The following is a 21,921-nucleotide window of genomic DNA, read 5'->3' on the forward strand; positions in this document are numbered from 1 at the left end:
ATTTGACCTTTTTAGAATATTCAGCCTATTACAGATATGAATATGTTTTTTATCAGGGTAGGTCAGACATGGGAGTTGTAATGGTCAGTGAAATCTGTGCCAGTATTTAACAATAGAAAAGGATTCTAGTTAACAAATCAATACAGCCTCTCAAAGTTAAATACAAATCATATGCTGTACGTTTAATTTTTTAAATTTTTAAATTTTTTTACAAATAAAAATTTTTGTTGATTGATTTAAAAATTTAAAAACTTTGATTCAGAAGGGTGACAACACTGAACGTAAAGCAACCAACAATCAAACAATCAAAAGGGAGATAATTAAGGAGATGAAGTTTGATTAAAGAATGTACAGTAAAATCTATATTGTCATGATACAAGAATAAAAGTACAGTGAGTCAGTTACTACCAATTTTTGTTTTATCCTCAAAGCATTTTTTCATATTTTACTTTAATATCCTATCATTTAGTTTTCTTTCTAGCTTTTATTGCAAACATACAAAAGTTGAGAATGTTGCACAACCTGTAGCTTAAAAACAAGGTGGGAGACATTTAACTGTATTTCTTGTAATATCACAATATAAAATACAGTTTTGCAAATGATAACAGACATTTTATCATTTTTTGTTTATACCCTCATACTAACTGAACACTTACTGCCTTCTGTATATTCATGAATTTTGAGATTGCACTATTTATTAAATTCCTGAAGTATTGTCATAAATACAGCAGCCTGGATAATCACAAGTACTTAGTCAGTAACATGACAGAAGTAATTGCTACAAATCATATGATAAGAAGTATAGACTACCATGATCCATGGGTAGGTAGATATGATTAAGTATAGACTACCATGATCCATGTGTAGGTAGATATGATTAAGTATAGACTAACATGATCCATGTGTAGGTAGATATGATTAAGTATAGACTACCATGATCCATGTGTAGGTAGATATGATTAAGTATAGACTACCATGATCCATGTGTAGGTAGATATGATTAAGAATAGACTACCATGATCCATGGGTAGGTAGATATGATTAAGTATAGACTACCATGATCCATGGGTAGGTAGATATGATAAAGTATAGACTACCATGATCTATGGGTTGGTAGATATGATTAAGTATAGACTACCATGATCCATGTGTAGGTAGATATGATTAAGTATAGACTACCATGATCCATGTGTAGGTAGATATGAATAAGTATAGACTACCATGATCCATGGGTAGGTAGATATGATTAAGTATAGACTACCATGATCCATGGGTTGGTAGATATGATTAAGTATAGACTACCATGATCCATGGGTTGGTAGATATGATAAAGTATAGACTACCATGATCCATGGGTAGGTAGATATGATTAAGTATAGACTACCATGATCCATGGGTTGGTAGATATGATTAAGTATAGACTTCCATGATCCATGGGTAGGTAGATATGATTATGTATAGACTACCATGATCCATGGGTAGGTAGATATGAATAAGTATAGACTACCATGATCCATGGGTAGGTAGATATGATTAAGTATAGACTACCATGATCCATGTGTAGGTAGATATGATTAAAGTATAGACTACCATGATCCATGGGTAGGTAGATATGATTAAGTATAGACTACCATGATCCATGGGTTGGTAGATATGATTAAGTATAGACTACCATGATCCATGGGTAGGTAGATATGATTAAGTATAGACTACCATGATCCATGGGTAGGTAGATATGATTAAGTATAGACTACCATGATCCATGGGTAGGTAGATATGATTATGTATAGACTACCATTATCCATGTGTAGGTAGATATGGTTAAGTATAGACTACCATGATCCATTTGTAGGAAGATATGATAAAGTCACCAAGACCATTTAGGTCCTTCTATATTTTACCAACCTATAATGAATATCTGTACTCTGCATATCTTCCTGGCCTTTAATCCAACCCTTCACATAAATATCACTCATTTTCTCCCCAGTAAAAAATGCATCATCCTCCAATACAACATCATCAGTATTCCATATAATACATCTCAGCTCAAAACTGAAAATAAACATATCCTTAATGCATCATTCATCCTTATACAACATCGTCTGTGTTCAATATAACATATCTCAGCTCAAAACTCAAAATAAATGTTTGCATTTCTTTTTTCTGAATCTAATATCACTATAACTTAATAACTTTGTATGGAAAGAAATATTCAGATTTTTTCAATCAAGAAGAACCTTCCTTTTGGAGTGCCAGAAACAGTATCTTTGCTTCATTATATTAAATTTCATTAAAAGTGTAGTCATAATTTTATCTAAAATTTCCTTTACAGATCAAAATAAAACATTAAGCAATTTGAAAGCATTACCTTTTTGGTTTCCTGGGACTAATATCAACAGGGGGTCCAGGTGGGGGCATATCCATGGGAAACATATCAACAAACATCTCAATTTTACCCTGAAAAATTGTAGTCAATGAAATCAACAGTAGGTCCTTATGAATGTACATTTATGGTTAATATATCTACCAACATCTCTATTCTATTTAATATGAAGAAAATAGCTAGATAAATAATAAAATGTACAACATTCAAGACAAAAACATAACTTCAATGTGACAAATAAAATTCACATTATTTTTACTCACATTCAACAGTTATAATGTTAACATGGAAATTACTGCATTATCCTCCCACAATTTGAATTCATTTTGCCAGAAAAAAGTAACCATTTTATCCTCTGTAATGCCCTATAGGAGTACAAACCTCGCCCCTGTTTCCTCCTTTTCAGATTTTTATTTTCCTGATTATCAAATGCATCTGCAGTTTTGATGAGGGGAAACCTTCACCCAAATTTGAAGGGTCCAACAAGACAAAAAAAAAAGAACTAGCGAGATGTCAACAAATTGATGACTGACAGATGGATCGATAGGTCGAGAACATTATTCCTTTTGCAAAACTGTTGCGTGGAGTAAAATTTAAATGTATAATGAGGTGTTGATTCTATTTGGTCAACACAATACCTGTTCAATGCCTGGTTTGTCAGGGTTATAAAGTGGCCGTGTTTCTATGTGTTCTGGAACCAATTTACAACCAACTTTTGGTATTTCTTCCCAATGCTTTAATACTGATAAAGCAAGGTTTTCTTCCTGACTTGTTGCCCCTGTAACAAAAACATTCAATAAAATATAATATTTAACAACTGACAGTTTATTGATAACTATTTTAGAATAATCATGACAATGTAATTACAGAATAATAATCCAAGAAATCAAATATTGAGTAATGGCTTTTGGCTTATCACCTAGCAAAATGTAAGTGAAGGCTTTTCATCTGAGTATGGCTTTTGGCTTATCACCTAACAAAATGTAAGTGAAGGCTTTTCATCTGAGTATGGCTTTTGGCTTATCACCTAACAAAATGTAAGTGAAGGCTTTTCATCTGAGTATGGCTTTTGGCTTATCACCTAATAAAATGTAAGTGAAGGCTTTTCATCTGAGTATGGCTTTTGACTTATCACCTAACAAAATGTAAGTGAAGGCTTTTCATCTGAGTATGGCTTTTGGCTTATCACCTAGCAAAATGTAAGTGAAGGCTTTTCATCTGAGTATGGCTTTTGGCTTATCACCTAGCAAAATGTAAGTGAAGGCTTTTCATCTGAGTATGGCTTTTGGCTTATCACCTAACAAAATGTAAGTGAAGGCTTTTCATCTGAGTATGGCTTTTGGCTTATCACCTAACAAAATGTAAGTGAAGGCTTTTCATCTGAGTATGGCTTTTGGCTTATCACCTAACAAAATGTAAGTGAAGGCTTTTCATCTGAGTATGGCTGTTGGCTTAGCACCTAGCAGAATGTAAGTGAAAGCTTTTCATCTGAGTATGGCTGTTGGCTTATCACCTAGCAGAATGTAAGTGAAGGCTTTTCATCTGAGTATGGCTGTTGGCTTATTATCCAACAATGTATATAAATTGTCCTGGCACCAGCCAGTGTATATCTGTTGGCCTATTACCTAGCAACCAAATTGTTTATGACTTCTGGTTGATCACTAAGTAGTATATGACAAGTGGATGATCATCAAGTAGTGTACAAATGGTGGCTTATCACCTAGCAATGTATAATTGTTAGCCCATTACCTAGCAGTGTATGGCTAGTGACTTAATTCATCATCAAGCAGTGTATGACTTGTGACTTATCACTTAACAGTGTATGGCCTGTGACTTATCACCTAGCAGGGTATGACTAGTGACTTATCACCCAGAAGTGTATGGCTAGTGACTTATCACCCAGAAGTGTATGGCTAGTGACTTATCACCTAGCAAGTGTATGACTAGTGACATTACCCAGCAGTGTATGGCTAGTGACTTATCACCCAGCAGTGTATGGCAAGTGACTTATCACCCAGCAGTGTATAGCTAGTGACTTATCACTAAGCAGTGTATGGCTAATGTCTTATCACCCAGATGTGTATGGCTAGTGATATATCCCCTAGCAGTGTATGTCTAGTGACTTATCACTAAGCAGTGTATGACTAGTGGCTTATCACCTAACCAGTGTATGGCTAGTTGCTTATCACCAAGATGTGTATGGCTAGTGAAAGAGGGACGAAAGATACCAGAGGGACAGTCAAACTCATAGATCGAAAACAAACTGACAACGCCATGGCCAAAAATAAAAAGACAAACAGACAAATAATAGTACAGATGACACAAGATAGAAAACTAAAGACTAAGCAACACGAACCCCACCAAAAACTGGGGGTGATCTCAGGTGCTCCGGAAGGGTAAGCAGATCCTGCTCCACATGTGGCACCCGTCGTATTGCTTATGTTATTACAAATCCGGTAAATAGTCAAATTCGGTAAGTCACATTTGTGAAAAGGGAGGGGTATTGTAGTTACGACATAAGGAACATATCCGATATCATCTGTGAAACGGTTATTCCATAACGGTCAACCAACTCGTGATGGCGTCCGTAAAATTTACGAAGGGATGATTTCAACTTCACCATTTGGAACTCTTGGTTTAATAGCTGCCTTGTGAGCAGCAATCCTCTATCAAGGAAATCATGACAGGAAACACAAGCATGGGAATATCGTATCAATTGGGAGATATATACTCCGTATGCAGGTGCTGCTGGTCTGTTGCTACATAGAAATGGAAAGTTCACAATTGGGAAGCTGAAATCATCTCTTTTGTCGTAAAGTTTTGTTTTCAACCGACCCTCATTGTCAATTTCTGGATGTAAGTCAAGATATGAGGCAGACTTAACTGTATCTGTAGTATCCTTTATCTCTAGTTCGATGGGATAGATTCGTTCAACATAGTCACCAAATTTTGTATTATTAAGTGAGAGAACATCATCTATAAAGCGGAACGTAGAGTTTAAGGATATTGCTAACTTCTTATCTTTCTTCCTAAGAAGTTCCTGTATGAAGTCAGCCTCTTAATAATAAAAAAACAAGTCGGCAAGAAGAGGGGCACAATTGGTTCCCATTGGAATTCCAACAGTCTGTTGTGACTTATCACCTAGCAGTGTATGACTAGTGGATGATCACCTAGCAGTGCATGACTAGTGGATGATCACCTAGCAGTGTATGGCTAGTGGATGATCACCTAGCAGTGTATGACTAGTGGATGATGACTTAGTAGTGTATGACTAGTGAAATTTATCTAGCAGTGTATGACTAGTAGATGATCACCTAGCAGTGTATGGCTAGTGGATGATCACCTAACAGTGCATGACTAGTGGATGATCACCTAGCAGTGTATGATTAGTGAATTTTACCTAACAGTGTATTACTAGTGGATGATCATGTTACAGTGCATGACTTGTGAATGATCACTTAACAGTGCATGACTAGTGGATGATCACATAGCAGTGTATGACTAGTGGATGATCACCTAGCAGTGTATGACTATTGGATGATCACTTAGTAGTGTATGACTAGTGAATTTTACCTAGCAGTGTATGACTAGTAGATGATCACCTTACAGTGCATGACTAGTGGATGATCACCTTACAGTGCATGACTAGTGGATGATCACCTAGCAGTGTATGACTAGTGGATGATCACCTAGCAGTGTATGACTAGTGGATGATCAAATAGCAGTGTATGACTAGGGGATGATCACCTAGCAGTGTATGACTAGTGAACTTTACCTAACAATGTATTACTATTGGATGATCATGTTACAGTGCATGACTTGTGGATGATCACCCAACAGTGCATGACTAGTGGATGATCATCTAGCAGTGTATGACTAGTGGATGATCACCTAGCAGGGTATGACTAGGGGATGATCACCTTACAGTGCATGACTAGTGGATGATCACCTAACAGTGCATGACTAGTGGATGATCACCTAACAGTGTATGACTAGTAGATGATCACCTAACAGTGCATGACTAGTGGGTGATCACCTAACAGTGCATGACTAGTAGATGATCACCTAACAGTGCATGACTAGTGGATGATCACCTTACAGTGTATGACTTGTGGATGATCACCTTACAGTGCATGACTAGTAGATGATCACCTTACAGTGCATGACAAGTGGATGATCACCTAACAGTGCATGGCTAGTGGATGATCACCTAGCAGTGTATGACTAGTGGATGATCACCTAACAGTGCATGACTAGTAGATGATCACCTAACAGTGCATGACTAGTGGATGATCACCTAACAGTGTATAACTAGTGGATGATCACCTAACAGTGCATGACTAGTAGATGATCACCTAACAGTGCATGACTAGTGGATGATCACCTTACAGTGTATGACTTGTGGATGATCACATTACAATGCATGACTAGTAGATGATCACCTAACAGTGCATGACAAGTGGATGATCACCTAACAGTGCATGACTAGTGGATGATCACCTTACAGTGCATGGCTAGTGGATGATCACCTAGCAGTGTATGACTAGTGGATGATCACCTAACAGTTTATAACTAGTGGATGATCACCTAGCAGTGTATGACTAGTGGATGATCACCTAGCAGTGTATGACTAGTGGATGATTCCCTTTCAGTCTGTAACTGCTTGTCCATCACTCAGCAATTAATGGCTAGTGACTTATCACATAGTAGTGTATGACTAGTGACTTATCACTTATATGAAGAAAAAAAATTAAAGGGTTAAAAGGAACCTTGTGTCACCTGTGATTGCTACTGTCAGTTTAAAAGTGTAGTATTGACCGCAAATTTACCAGTAAAGTAAACTTTTTTTATCAATTGCTATTTCTTGATGATGAAAAAGTTTCTGGTCAAGTTTCATAACATTTGTTCAAGATTTGATAAAGTGATTGATGTCGTTAGTAGTAACTGCAAAGTTAATTCCACTGATTAGTAAAATACAGAAAAATGAAAAGAACAAAAATAGTTTCAAAATACTCTCTTTAATTTTTGATCATGAAGAAGATTATGTCAAAATTTCATAAAATTCCATGAAGACTTGATACAGTTATAGGTGTTATAAAAAAAAACTTTAACCACAGACTAAACCTGTAGGATCGTGTTTGTCTTGTTTCCGCGACTCTCCTCACAGACTAGACAAAAAGTAGTTTATTTTGTGCTTTTTGTTACTTCCTCTTATAGTTATAAGTCCTTTTTTGGACTCTTTAATGGCATTTCTGAATGAAATAGAAACTGAAATTTCACAATACTTCCTAGCTATTATAATAATCTAAATATAATTTTTTTTTTAATTCCTGGAAATGAAATTGGAGTATCTTTATTGTTCCACAGTAGGATATTTGTCAATAATAATAGCATCATGCAAGTCATTAAAACTTGTCTTTATATTTTTTAAGAAACAAGGAAAAGAAGATGAACAAGGAAGATACAACACTTCGTCTTCTGACAATTTATTTCTTCCTCGTGTCATTTTTAAATTCTGCTGTGTCATAGTTATCTTGTAAATCATGATTTATTCATTGGTATCATTATTTTAAATTTTACATCCTAAATCATACTTATTATAACAAATGTTGGACTATGAATTTTAAATATGTCAGCTCAGACCCTTCTCCTAAACTCTAGTCAAACTTAGCCATTCTTTTAAAAGTACTGTTGACACAGAGATATGTCTTGCCTATCGGCATAAAATTCAGAAAAAAACAATCTGATGGACAGCAACATTGCTTATTAATTCAGTCACTGGACTATGATCTAGTGGGCAGGGCCTGAAAATGGTCCACAAACTGGGATTTACTGACAGTAATGTAGCTTTATAGAAAAATATTGTTGTTTATTGTAAGTAGTTCCTATCAATATAACTTAAGCAGAAAAACTTAACATTGAAAATTGGAAATAAATTCAAAGTCACTGGACCATGTCCTAGGGGGCAGGGCCTCAAAATAGTCCACAAACTGATATGTACTGATAGTAATGCAACTTTATACAAAATATCATTGATCTATCACAAGTAGTTCTTATCAAACTAACTTAAGCAGAAAACTTAACATTGAAAATTGCTAATTAATTCAAAGTCACTGGACCATGTCCTAGGGGGCAGGGACTCAAAATAGTCGTCAAACTGATATGTACTGATAGTAATGCAACTTCATACAAAATATCATTGATCTATCACAAGTAGATCCTATTAAACTAACACAAGCAGAAAACTTAACATTGAAAATTGCTTATTAATTCAAAGTCACTGGACCATGACTTAGGGGGGCAGGGCCTCGAAATAGTCATCAAACTGATATGTACTGATAGTAATGCAACTTCATAGTAAATATCAATGATCTATCACAAGTAGTTCCTATCAAACTAACTTAAGCAGAAAACTTAACAATTGTTGACGCTTGAGACGGAGCAATTGTCGTTGCCGGGAAAGAAATCCCTATGTCTCGCTTTCCGCAAATTTAGTTGCAGGCGAGACAAAAAAGTACTTGGACAATCCTTCCCTTCACAATGGGGTGCAGTATTCATTGTCTGAACCTATAGTTTATACTACATATATTTTTATGCTATCATTGCTATCAAACAATGTTATACACAAATATCAGACATTTCAGATGACAAAACCTAGACACATCAAAATATTAGTAACATTTATAACAAAGAAAGATGTTTAAGTAAACCTTAAAACACTGCTGAAAACTCCTGTAATACCAGAAAAGAATCTCCCCTTTACATTGCAGCTTAAATAGTTTTTTTTTAAAGAGATGTTGTTGTAACATCCTAAGATTTATATATATATATATATAGATAAAAAAAACCTAGATGAATTAGAGCAGATATGTTCCGTTCTTATGCATATTTTTCGTTCAACTTATATATATTTGGATGTATTTTGATCTAAAAGAGCTATTTAAGATTTGTAAGCTGCAGAGAGATAAAGAAATGGGAGTTTAAATTTTTTTATTGGCAATTTTAAATATCTTTAACATTTGATTAACAATTGATTTTCCAAACAACTGCTGATCATGTTAAAACTACATATGATCCTGTAAGATCTGACAAACATTTAACCTGATAAAACCACAATTGAAAAAAAAACTAATTCCAAAATGCTGATCTAATTAACAGTATGAAAAATCAAACCTCAGCAGTCAGTGGATATTTCCTGACTAAAAACATATTGGTACCAGTTCTGTCATTAATCAGGGCACCAGTTCATTAATCAGAAACTCATTTGGGTCAAGATAATCTAATAGAAAAAGCCATAATACTCTGTTATAATGACTTCATGTTTTACAATAAGAGTACAGACATGTTTCAGTGTTTCATGATGTAAAAACATCATTCACTCAAACAAATGTTGGTTAAAGTTTATTGTACTTTGTTAGCCTCTAAATGTAAAAATTCTGTCCAACAATACTGGTGTAGTACCTATGACTAAATTATTTTTTTTTTATAATAATAAAACCCTTACCATCCTCCTCATCATTTGCCAGGATAGGCTGTGTAAAGATACGATTAGCCACTCGGACTTTCCCTGGCTGGTAATGGGGACCATCTATTTTACCATCCTTACATAGCTTGGCTAATGCCTGGGTAGGCTTCAAAGGATCTCTCCATGCATTGTATCCAGTCCTGTAAAACAAAAAGAAATGGAAAAGATCTTAAAAGTAGAAAAGAGTGACAGAAATATTATTTCCAAGGACCATAACTCCTTTAATAGTTGGTTAGCACTAATTTTTCCAATTGCGTCAAAACATTGTTGATATATACATTTGATACAAATTTCATAAAAATGGGAATATTGATCAGGCTATGAGGTTATTAATATATTTATTAATTGATTTTTGATGTTTATAACCATTTTCAGCCCTCTTGGCTATATCATGTTGGCCAGTGTTTGTTGTTGGAGGAAGCTGAGTACACTGAGAGAACAACAACCTTGGCAGGCATTGGTGGAGGAAGCTGAGTACACTGAGAGAACAACAACCTAGGCAGGCATTGGTGGAGGAAGGCGAGTACAATGAGGGAACAACAACTTTGGCAGGCATTGGTGGAGGAAGCTGAGTACACTGAGAGAACAACAACCTTGGCAGGCATTGGTGGAGGAAGCTGAGTACACTGAGAGAACAACAACCTTGGCAGGCATTGGTGGAGGAAGCTGAGTACAATGAGAGAACAACAACCTTGGCAGGCATTGGTGGAGGAAGCTGAGTACACTGAGAGAACAACAACATTGGCAGGCATTGGTGGAGGAAGCTGAGTACAATGAGAGAACAACAACCTTGGCAGGCATTGGTGGAGGAAGCTGAGTACACTGAGAGAACAACAACATTGGCAGGCATTGGTAGAGGAAGTTGAGTTCACTGAGAGAACAACAACCTTGGCAGGCATTGGTGGAGGAAGCTGAGTACACTGAGAGAACAACAACCTTGGCAGGCATTGACGGAGGAAGCTGAGTACACTGAAAAAACAACAACCTTGGCAGGATTTGGTGGAGGAAGCTGAGTACACTGAGAGAACAACAACCTTGGCAGGCAAACTCAAGTACACAATGCCACTTGTTGGAATTAATCTCACAACCTTGGTGTTGACAGGCCAGAGATCACTATAGATGAACTACTTAGACCACTCGGCCACAGTGGCCCCTATCAGGTTATGAGACAGGGAGACAACCAAGAATGTGTCCATAGTACACGGATGCCCCACTCGCACTATCCTTTTCTATGTTCAGTGGACTGTGAAATTGGGGTCAAAACTCTAATTTGGCATTAAAATTAGAAAGATCAACATGTATACTAAGTTTCAAGTTGATTAACTTCAACTTCATCAAAAACTACCTTGACCAAAAACTTTAACCTGAAGCGGGACAGACAGACAAACAGATGGATGGACCGACGAACGGACGCACAGACCGAAAAACATAATGCCCCTCTACTATCATAGGTGGGGCATAAAAATAAGGAGATAATGAGAAAACTATGCACCACAGTCCAAATGACATGGATGTAAGCAACTAAGTTGAAATTCTCAAAGGAAACACGTTTGTAAAAAGATGATCAAGCAAAGATATATGGCCTATAGCTCATTCAGAAATGCACAGCTAATATTCTAGTTGTTGAAAACCGAATTAATCACATATAATTTTCTTCAATTCAGTGCCAAATGATTCTGATGCACTTAATCCTAACAAAATGCCTACATCCCCATATAAATCCTGTATCTCTTTCACCATGAAATATGACAAACGAGAGACCAACGTAGAGAAAACAATAACTTATTAAGACAGTCAGTAAAAGTTAAAATGGTTTACATGTACATTGTTGTATTTAATCTGGATGATAAAACAATTTAATTCAGGTGAGTTAAAAGCATCAGAAACTGATAAATCCATCTTCGTGATTTACTTGGCTTTCTTGATAATTACAAAACAAATCTATGAAAGAACAGTCAAACGGCATTAATCTTAAATTAACAACAATTCATTTCCTTTCGGTTAGTTAGTTTGCATGAATACACATCCAATATTTGTCTTTTTCCGTATTTCATGTTGCACCTTTCAATCACGGCTGAATGTTTAGGACCATTCCAATATTTATCTTTTTATTTCCAGATATTGCACATTAAGACGAGCAGAACTTCCTGTTGTACATGATGTATGGATTTTTTCTATCAAACGGTTGTCAGGAGTCATAGATAGCAAGCACTGTACGGCAATATGCTACAGGAAATTAGCTGAGGGTATAGACATTGTAATGTTCTCTTCTAAAATGAATGGAGAAAAATCATTTCCGGCACACAAAAACAAAAATACTGTTTCCTTTATAATTGATATCCATAACTGGCAAAAAAGTGCAAGTTTTATTTCGGATGTAACTCATTTACATACAACAATTATACTTATGTAGCTTTACTAGTGGATGTTATTGTTAGTTGTGCTCAGTGACACTTTTTTATGCCTTGATTACAATACCCTAGGGGCTTTATTTTTTCTGGTCTGTGCATCCTTGTATCAATTCAAAGTTTTGTTTAGGGTATGTTAAAGTTATGTTTAAGGTAATTTTAGGCCACATCCATCAACTCAAATAGTAAACATGTTCAATATAAGGTGAACTGTTTAAAATATATCCCAACTTAGGGTTTAGAGTTCACAGTTCACTGAACATGGAAATATGATAGTGTAAGAGGGCATGGTGGACAGGAATTCTTATTATTACTACTCTAGAAGTTATTTCTATTTTTTATTATCAGGTTTTGGGTTTGCTATCTCTTTATTTCACTACGTCTTACATAGAAATATGAAGCTGTGGAGAAACAACTATCCACCAAAGAACAAAGGACAAGGATCTAAACAATTCAGGTCACTGTTCAAACTTTAACAATGAGCAAAACCTATACTATATAGTATATTAAAGTTCTAAAAGGCCCCAGGACAATAAATTGTGAAAAAAATAATAAAACGAATAATCAAAAATACTATTATTAATTATTCTTTTTTCATTAACTTTTGGTGTTGTGGTACTCTTTTAGGCTATCAGACTATATACTAATATTTGTAGAAGTTTCATCATTATTGCCTTTTTTATTGGACATTGAAGTTTAATGAAATGATGTAACAACAGTTGCCACAATATAGACGTTATCAGTGTAAATGATGTAACAACAATTGCCACAATATAGACGTTATCAGTGTAAATGATGTAAGAACAATTGCCACAATATAGACGTTATCAGTGTAAATGATGTAACAACAATTGCCACAATATAGACGTTATCAGTGTAAATGATGTAACAACAATTGCCACAATATAGACGTTATCAGTGTAAATGATGTAACAACAATTGCAACAATATAGACGTTATCAGTGTAAATGATGTAACAACAATGTAACAACAATTGCCACAATATAGACGTTATCAGTGTAAATAATGTAACAACGATTGCCACAATATAGACGTTATCAGTGTAAATAATGTAACAACAATTGCCACAATATAGACATTATCAGTGTAAATAATGTAACAACAATTGCCACAATAAAGACGTTATCAGTGTAAATGATGTAACAACAATTGCCACAATATAGACGTTATCAGTGTAAATGATGTAACAACAATTGCCACAATAAAGACGTTATCAGTGTAAATGAAAATAACACTATAATAATTTCATGCTTCTGCAGTGCTTTTCTGAAATTACCTTCATCAGAAAGGCTCAGACCCAAACATTTAGCCTAGTAGGATATAAAGGACCTAAACAGTTATTGAGTAATATAACCAAAAAGGACCTAAACAATTGATGAGCAATATAACCAAAAGGGACCTAAACAACTGAAGGGCAATATAACCAAAAGGGACCTAAACAACTGAAGGGCAAAATAACCAAAAGGGACCTAAACAACTGAAGAGCAATATAACCAAAAGGGACCTAAACAACTGAAGAGCAAATAACCAAAAGGGACATAAACAATTGATGAGCAATATAACCAAAAGGGACCTAAACAATTGAAGAGCAATATAACCAAAAGGGACCTAAACAATTGAAGAGCAATATAACCAAAAGGGACCTAAACAACTGAAGAGCAATATAACCAAAAGGGACCTAAACAACTGAAGAGCAAATAACCAAAAGGGACCTAAACAACTGAAGGGCAAAATAACCAAAAGGGACATAAACAATTGATGAGCAATATAACCAAAAGGGACTAAACAACTGAAGAGCAAAATAACCAAAAGGGACCTAAACAACTGAAGAGCAATATAACCAAAAGGGACCTAAACAACTGAAGAGCAATATAACCAAAAGGGACCTAAACAACTGAAGAGCAATATAACCAAAAGGGACCTAAACAACTGAAGGGCAATATAACCAAAATGGACCTTAACAACTGAAGACCAATATAACCAAAATGGACCTAAACAACTGAAGACCAATATAACCAAAAGGGACCTAAACAATTGAAGAGCAATATAACCAAAAGGGACCTAAACAACTGAAGGGCAATATAACCAAAATGGACCTAAACAACTGAAGAGCAAATAACCAAAAGGGACCTAAACAATTGAAGAGCAATATAACCAAAAGGGACCTAAACAATTGAAGAGCAATATAACCAAAAGGGACCTAAACAACTGAAGGGCAAAATAACCAAAAGGGACCTAAACAATTGATGATCAATATAACCAAAAGAGACCTAAACAACTGAAGGGCAAAATAACCAAAAGGGACCTAAACAATTGATGATCAATATAACCAAAAGTGACATAAACAACTGAAGGGCAAAATAACCAAAAGGGACCTCAACAACTGAAGAGCAATATAACCAAAAGGGACCTAAACAACTGAAGAGCAATATAACCAAAAGGGACCTAAACAACTGAAGAGCAATATAACCAAAAGGGACCTAAACAACTGAAGAGCAATATAACCAAAAGGGACCTAAACAACTGAAGAGCAATATAATCAAAAGGGACCTAAACAATTGAAGAGCAATATAACCAAAAGGGACCTAAACAACTGAAGAGCAAATAACCAAAAGGGACCTAAACAGTTGAAGAGCAATATAACCAAAAGGGACCTAATCAACTGAAGGGCAAAATAACCAAAAGGGACCTAAACAATTGAAGAGCAATATAACCAAAAGGGACCTAAACAACTGAAGGGCAAAATAACCAAAAGGGACCTAAACAATTGATGAGCAATATAACCAAAAGGGACCTAAACAACTGAAGGGCAAAATAACCAAAAGGGACCTAAACAACTGAAGAGCAATATCACCAAAAGGGACCTAAACAACTGAAGAGCAATATAACCAAAAGGGACCTAAACAGTTGAAGAGCAATATAACCAAAAGGGACCTAAACAACTGAAGGGCAATATAACCAAAAGGGACCTAAACAGTTGAAGAGCAATATAACCAAAAGGGACCTAAAGAACTGAAGAGCAAATAACCGAAAGGGACCTAAACAACTGAAGAGCAATATAACCAAAAGGGACCTAAAGAACTGAAGAGCAAATAACCGAAAGGGACCTAAACAACTGAAGAGCAATATAACCAAAAGGGACCTAAACAACTGAAGGGCAAAATAACCAAAAGGGACCTAAACAACTGAAGAGCAATATAACCAAAAGGGACCTAAACAACTGAAGGGCAATATAACCAAAAGGGACCTAAACAACTGAAGAGCAATATAACCAAAAGGGACCATAAGGAATAGCCAAAGTTAGAGAAAAGAAAAGGGGAGAAGAAATAAAGAATCTAAACACTAACAGTTCTAGCATACAAACACATGTTTCTTATAACTTTACATATTGCCACCACTTCACATTATTGACTATATAGTTTAAAACATTGGCTTTTGTAAAGCAATGTATTTTTTTGTTACAGTTATCATTACAAAAGATTCTGCTAAGGAAAGCCATGAGGCTGAAACCTCCAGAACTATTGGAGTTTTTATTAATACTTTAGAGACTTTATATATGATGTTTAACTTCATACCAACAGGAAACTTATAGAAGTTTGTGGGGGATCTTTTGTAACTACAACAAATAGCTGTAACTGTGTGAACAAACAAAAAAGGGATGAACATTTGTGAGTATTTACACAAATTCCATACAAACTCCTGACATCAATAAGGTGAAATCTTTGTAAAAAATCCACTTCAAAGGAATATCCTAATGTAAGCATTATTAAGTAAATAGAAACAGAGCCAGGCTCAGACAGTTTCCTATAGTGACCCATCAATTATTATTTTATAGAAAATATTATTTCCTGAAAATTTTAAAATATTAATCACTACAATTGCTTGGTGATGGATTTAGTTAATTAAATCTCCTGCAATCTAAAACCCCATGTTGTCCCAGCGGCATTGTCCCGCATTGTTAGCTATCCTTGTAATGCATTAATCACTAAAACAATCAAAGCTTAGACAATACATCTATACACAATAAAAAATTACTATCATTTCTGTTATATAATAAATAGCCTTTTCAGATTATCCCGACTTCCAAATTATTCAAACACATTTTCTTGTACAATTTGTGCTGGGTACTGACTGAGGAGGAAAGATAAATAATTTGTCACAGGAATTGTTTGTCTGAAAGTCAATAACAATATCTTCATCAATTAATAAAAAAAACAACAATGGGAAATGTTAAAATGTCACTTATTTATGTAAAATTCTATAAAATGTACTTATAGATAATAGTGGCATACCTCGAAGCGTCATTAGAGAATCAATTAACCACACCCTTATACAATATGGATTAAAAAAAGTCAATAGAGATTTATGATATTGGTCTGTCACTTTTTATCTCTCTAACCTAAATCAATATTCACAATTAATGGAATATTAAAGTTTATCTATTCAAAATTAATAATTAAAAGTAAGCTATATGCAGTTTAATGAACACTTTATCATAGATTTCCGTACACTATGTTACACTGCAATAACCATCTTCAATCTGAAAATTAGGGGGCCTCGGTGGCCGAGTGGTCTAAGTAGTTACTACTGTAATCACTAGCCAGTCAACACTGAGGTTGTGATTTCGAACCCCGCTCGTGCAGGTGCACTCGACTCCAATCTTAATTGACTAGGATTATCAGTTTTCCTATCGAAGGTCGGTGGTTTTCTCCGGGCACTCTGGCTTCCTCCGCCAATAAAACTGGCCACCACGAAATAGCCCAAATGTGGTGCTTAAAAGTAGCGTTTAAACACCAACAATCAATCAATCAATCTGAAATTGTTACCAAAATCATAGAATTAATACAGGACCATGATATCACCATCCCTCCAGTCTTTCGGTTTTTACGTTCAGTGTTAAAATATGATTTAGAACTCATTAGTTCTTATTTACGTATGTCTAACAGGCAAACTCAGAACTCACAGTTTACATGATTGATAATATCTATATCCACCCCATTTTTAAAGACAGATATGCTTAAGGATGTTCTTTACTCTTGTTTATGACTTTTTGTCAGATATTCAGAATCCTCTAGTTTAATACTTGTAGTGCCTTTAAAAATTTCCCAAGCTTACCCCTACTTTTCTTTTCATAATTTTATTACATATAGTTAAAAACCATTTTTGAAAATCTTCTAAAATCCTTGTTATTTTTTCATAGTTTTTGAAAGAAAAAGGTGTCAATGTTAAATCTATGAAAAATCTAGAGAGAATCATTTCCCACCAAACTTAATTGCTTATATCTCAAAACTAGAGGCTCTCAAGAGCCTGTGTCGCTCACCTGTATTTACTGATGCTTTGGAAATCATGTAAAATAAGGTTAAAATCATAATTAACAGTATTAGATATTAGATATTATAATGATATCTAAGATAATAACAAAAAACCGAAATTTTTTTTGTAAAATTACTAACTCAGGGGCAGCAACCCAACAACGGGTTGTCGGATTCGTCTGAAAATTTCAGGGCAGATAAATCTAAATCTGATGAACATTTTTGCCACCTGTCAGATTTGCTCTAAATGCTTTAGTTTCAGAGATATAAACCAAAAACTGCATTTTACCCCTATGTTCTATTTTTAACCAAGTCGGCCATGATGGTTGGAAGGTGGGGTCATCGGACAAATTTTTTAAACTAGATACCCTAATAATGATTATGGCCAAGTATGGTTAAATTTGTCTCAGTAGTTTCAGAGAAGAAGATTTTTGTAAAAGATTACAAAAATTTACAAAAAATTGTTAAAAATTGACTATTAAGGGCAACAACTCCTAAAGGGGTCGACTGACAATTTTGGTCATGACAACTTATTTGTAGATCTTACTTTGCTGAACATTATTGCTGTTTACAGTTTATCTCTATCTACAATAATATTCAAGATAATAACCAAAAACTGCAAAATTTCCTTAAAATTACCAATTCAGGGGCAGCAACCCAACAACAGGTTGTCAGATTTGTCTGAAAATTTCAGGGCAGATAGATCTTGACCTGATAATCAGTTTTACCCTATGTCAGATTTACTCTAAATGCTTTGGTTTCAGAGATATAAGCCAAAATCTACATTTTACCCCTATGTTCTATTTTTAGCCATGGCAGCCATCTTGGTTGGTTGGCGGGGTCATCGGACACATTTTTTAAACTAGATACCCTAATGATGGTTGTGGCCAAGTTTGGTTAAATTTGGCCCAGTGGTTTCAGAGGAGAAGATTTTTGTAAAAAGCTATCGACGACGACGACGACGACGGACGACGGACGCCAAGTGATGAGAAAAGCTCACTTGGCCATTCGGGCCAGGTGAGCTAAATAAGGACAAGGGCCTTTCCACTGTTTTCTGCTTTTTAAGTTCCTTTATTTATATACTATCAATTTATAACAGTCTTTTAAAAAGCCTGTTATTTTGAAACAGAGGAGAGAACATCCTTAAGTAAACTCCCAAAATTTAAGCACATGAACTTAAAGAACAAAATAACAAGTTTCAAGATTAAAATTTATGAATGTAAACTAGATTAATGGGCATTCAAATAAAGCAGTCTGGGAAATGGCAGACACAACCAACTTTTTTACCAATTAATTGATTGATTAATTGTTGATTAATTACATCAAATGGCAAATATTTAATGCATATTCATGATGAGAACAAATTAACAATTAATACAGTAAGGTTCTGCAAGGTTACTGTTGCAAATTGAGTTTACCTAGAGACACGTAGCAGTTTTTGCGACAGTAAAATCAAGTTTTACAAAGACCAAGTTTAAAATACAAGACAGTTATCTCCATTCTAATGCCACATATTAAAATAAATTCCATTTTAGTAAACATTTTGCTTAAAATGCCATAAATGAAAAAGATGTCAAAGATAAACACTAGACGTATTTATACTTTTTGTACACTTCTGAATGGTTTAAATATTGATAAAAAGAAGATTTTGAGGCACAAAATGGCACTTTTTTGTTTATTTTTTGAGAAATTGCATATAAAAAAAAATCTGAATTTAAAATGGTAGCTTTCCTTAGTTACGAGCTGCTAGAACATGGAATCTAACTCTTCAAAATATTGTCAATGTCCAATGAAATTTGTCGTTCTAAAAGAATTGTATTAGAATCACGGTTTGTTGGAGGAATGCTGACATTTTGTCTTGAAACAAACCACTTACCAACCCTTCAGAAAGTTGATGCAAGGGTTCCTGAATGAGGAAAGAGTTTGGCACTCTACCCATATGGGGCATCAGATTAAACCATACCTGTCAACTGACCCGGATCCTGCGGGTGTGACCCGAGATTTAAACATCCCTTTTCAAACCAGACTTTGCTGCATATTTATACATATTACACAGCCAAAAAGACCTTACACTTTAGAAAAGGCTAAATGCTGGACAGATGAAGTCCAGGGATGACAATATTTATATATACACAGGTCAACCCTTGGGAGATTCACTGTCATTGAACATATAACCATATATAGTGTTTACATGCAACTTGTTTATATAATGTAGATTTGTTACAGGAGTCATTTAATTTGATAGTAAAATAGATTGAAAAATATTTAAATTTTTGTTTTTGTCTTTCTTATATCTCATATCAAACTAAGTACAATCTTGCAAACAATAAATAAAAAACATAAATGATCATTAAATGTATTAAAGAAACTTAGGTGAAACTTACAGTTCAAATTTATTCGAAATGCCACAAGTGGCCCTATGTCGACTGTAATATCTGTTTTCAAGGTCAATTTTGGTTTCACCAATCAAGTCATCCATGCCAACCAAATCCCAATCGTACACTTGGACAGTAAGGAAGGATTCCATAGGAAAAGTTGATTCCATCTCAAAACATCTGAAAAACATCATTTGTATAGTAAGACTGTCAAAGGGAAATAAATTATATTCAAGGTTGTTTATTTTCAGATATCTGAATTATAAGCTTCTCTTCTTTTCCACGAGTATTGCTGAAATGTAGTTAAACAAAATACATTTTACACAAATTCTCTTTCAAGTTAAAAAGGATATGACAAGTAATGTTATGCTGCACAGAAGACAACACTTACAATAAATTGCATGCAATGTAGTACAAACTATACCCCTACTTATTGTTAGATATTAAAAGGAAACCAATCTCAGTTGGTATTGTAAAAACTCAAATTATCATCAAACAGGAAATGACTGCTCGGTTCCTCTTGAAAATCCCTCACACAGTACAACTGAACATTATATAGTTTAAGACCATAAATATCAAATCAATCCTTTATGAAGAAACTGAGTAACATGTAACTTAAAGATATTGACAGATAGACACACAAACTAAATGTTTGTACTGTTTTTTACATGCTTCAGTGTGATTGTCAGGCTAAATTATGACAGTACATGTTTGATTTCTTTGCCAAATTTATTTTATTGGTAATACTCCATTGCTTAATTCTTCAATTCACTTCAAGTTTTTGCAAAGAATTCTGCTCAAACCAGTGCTAGGAGCCGTCTTAAACTTGCAGTGAGGTGAGAGGTTGATTTGGACTCACTGTGACTGTGAGATGAAGAACAGAATTAATTGGGCTGTTCCTTTGCTTTTTGTGTTTTTTGCAGTGTATATACTGATTTTGTGTCATGGATGGATACACCTTATCCTTTCTTTTCTATTAGATAAACAAATAGACAGACTGACAAGGTAACTCCAGTATACCACCTACTCTATAAGGTAACTCCAGTATACCACCTACTCTATAAGGTAACTCCTGTATACTGCCTACTCTATAAGGTAACTCCAGTATACCACCTACTCTATAAGGTAACTGCAGTATACTGCCTACTCTATAAGGTAACTCCAGTATACTGCCTACTCTATAAGGTAACTGCAGTATACCACCTACTCTATAAGGTAACTCCAGTATACCACCTACTCTATAAGGTAACTCCAGTATACTGCCTACTCTACAAGGTAACTCCAGTATACCACCTACTCTATAAGGTAACTCCAGTATACTGCCTACTCTATAAGGTAACTGCAGTATACCACCTACTCTATAAGGTAACTCCAGTATACTGCCTACTCTATAAGGTAACTCCAGTATACAACCTACTCTATAAGGTAACTCCAGTATACCACCTACTCTATAAGGTAAGTCCAGTATACTGCCTACTCTACAAGGTAACTCCAGTATACCACCTACTCTATAAGGTAACTCCAGTATACTGCCTACTCTATAAGGTAACTGCAGTATACCACCTACTCTATAAGGTAACTCCAGTATACCACCTACTCTATAAGGTAACTCCAGTATACTGCCTACTCTATAAGGTAACTCCAGTATACTGCCTACTCTATAAGGTAACTCCAGTATACCACCTACTCTATAAGGTAACTCCAGTATACACCCTACTCTATAAGGTAACTCCAGTATACTGCCTACTCTATAAGGTAACTGCAGTATACCACCTACTCTATGAGGTAACTCCAGTATACCACCTACTCTATAAGGTAACTCCAGTATACTGCCTACTCTATAAGGTAAGTCCAGTATACCACCTACTCTATAAGGTAACTCCAGTATACACCCTAC

General features: G+C 35.0%; 1 protein-coding gene across 13 annotated transcripts in view; it reads right to left on the reverse strand.

The window, feature by feature from the left end:
- Window positions 1-21,921, reverse strand: part of LOC127734527 (otoferlin-like) — a 184,107-nt gene that overhangs the window by 20,068 nt on the left and 142,118 nt on the right. For all 13 annotated transcript variants that reach the window (XR_007997662.1, XR_007997650.1, XR_007997658.1 and 10 more), the window contains 5 exons: window positions 20,034-20,204; window positions 9,888-10,048; window positions 3,022-3,161; window positions 2,369-2,457; window positions 1,906-2,052 (listed from right to left, as the gene is read on the reverse strand). Coding sequence is in view for 4 of the 13 variants with exons in the window: in XM_052244494.1 (XP_052100454.1) it covers window positions 1,906-2,052; window positions 2,369-2,457; window positions 3,022-3,161; window positions 9,888-10,048; window positions 20,034-20,204 (708 nt within the window). In the remaining 9 variants the exon portion in view is untranslated. The remainder of the gene's footprint in view (window positions 1-1,905; window positions 2,053-2,368; window positions 2,458-3,021; window positions 3,162-9,887; window positions 10,049-20,033; window positions 20,205-21,921) is intronic.

Source organism: Mytilus californianus, unplaced genomic scaffold (genome assembly GCF_021869535.1).
Source record: "Mytilus californianus isolate M0D057914Y unplaced genomic scaffold, xbMytCali1.0.p SCAF_1, whole genome shotgun sequence".
In the NCBI taxonomy this organism is placed as follows: Eukaryota; Metazoa; Mollusca; class Bivalvia; order Mytilida; family Mytilidae; genus Mytilus; species Mytilus californianus.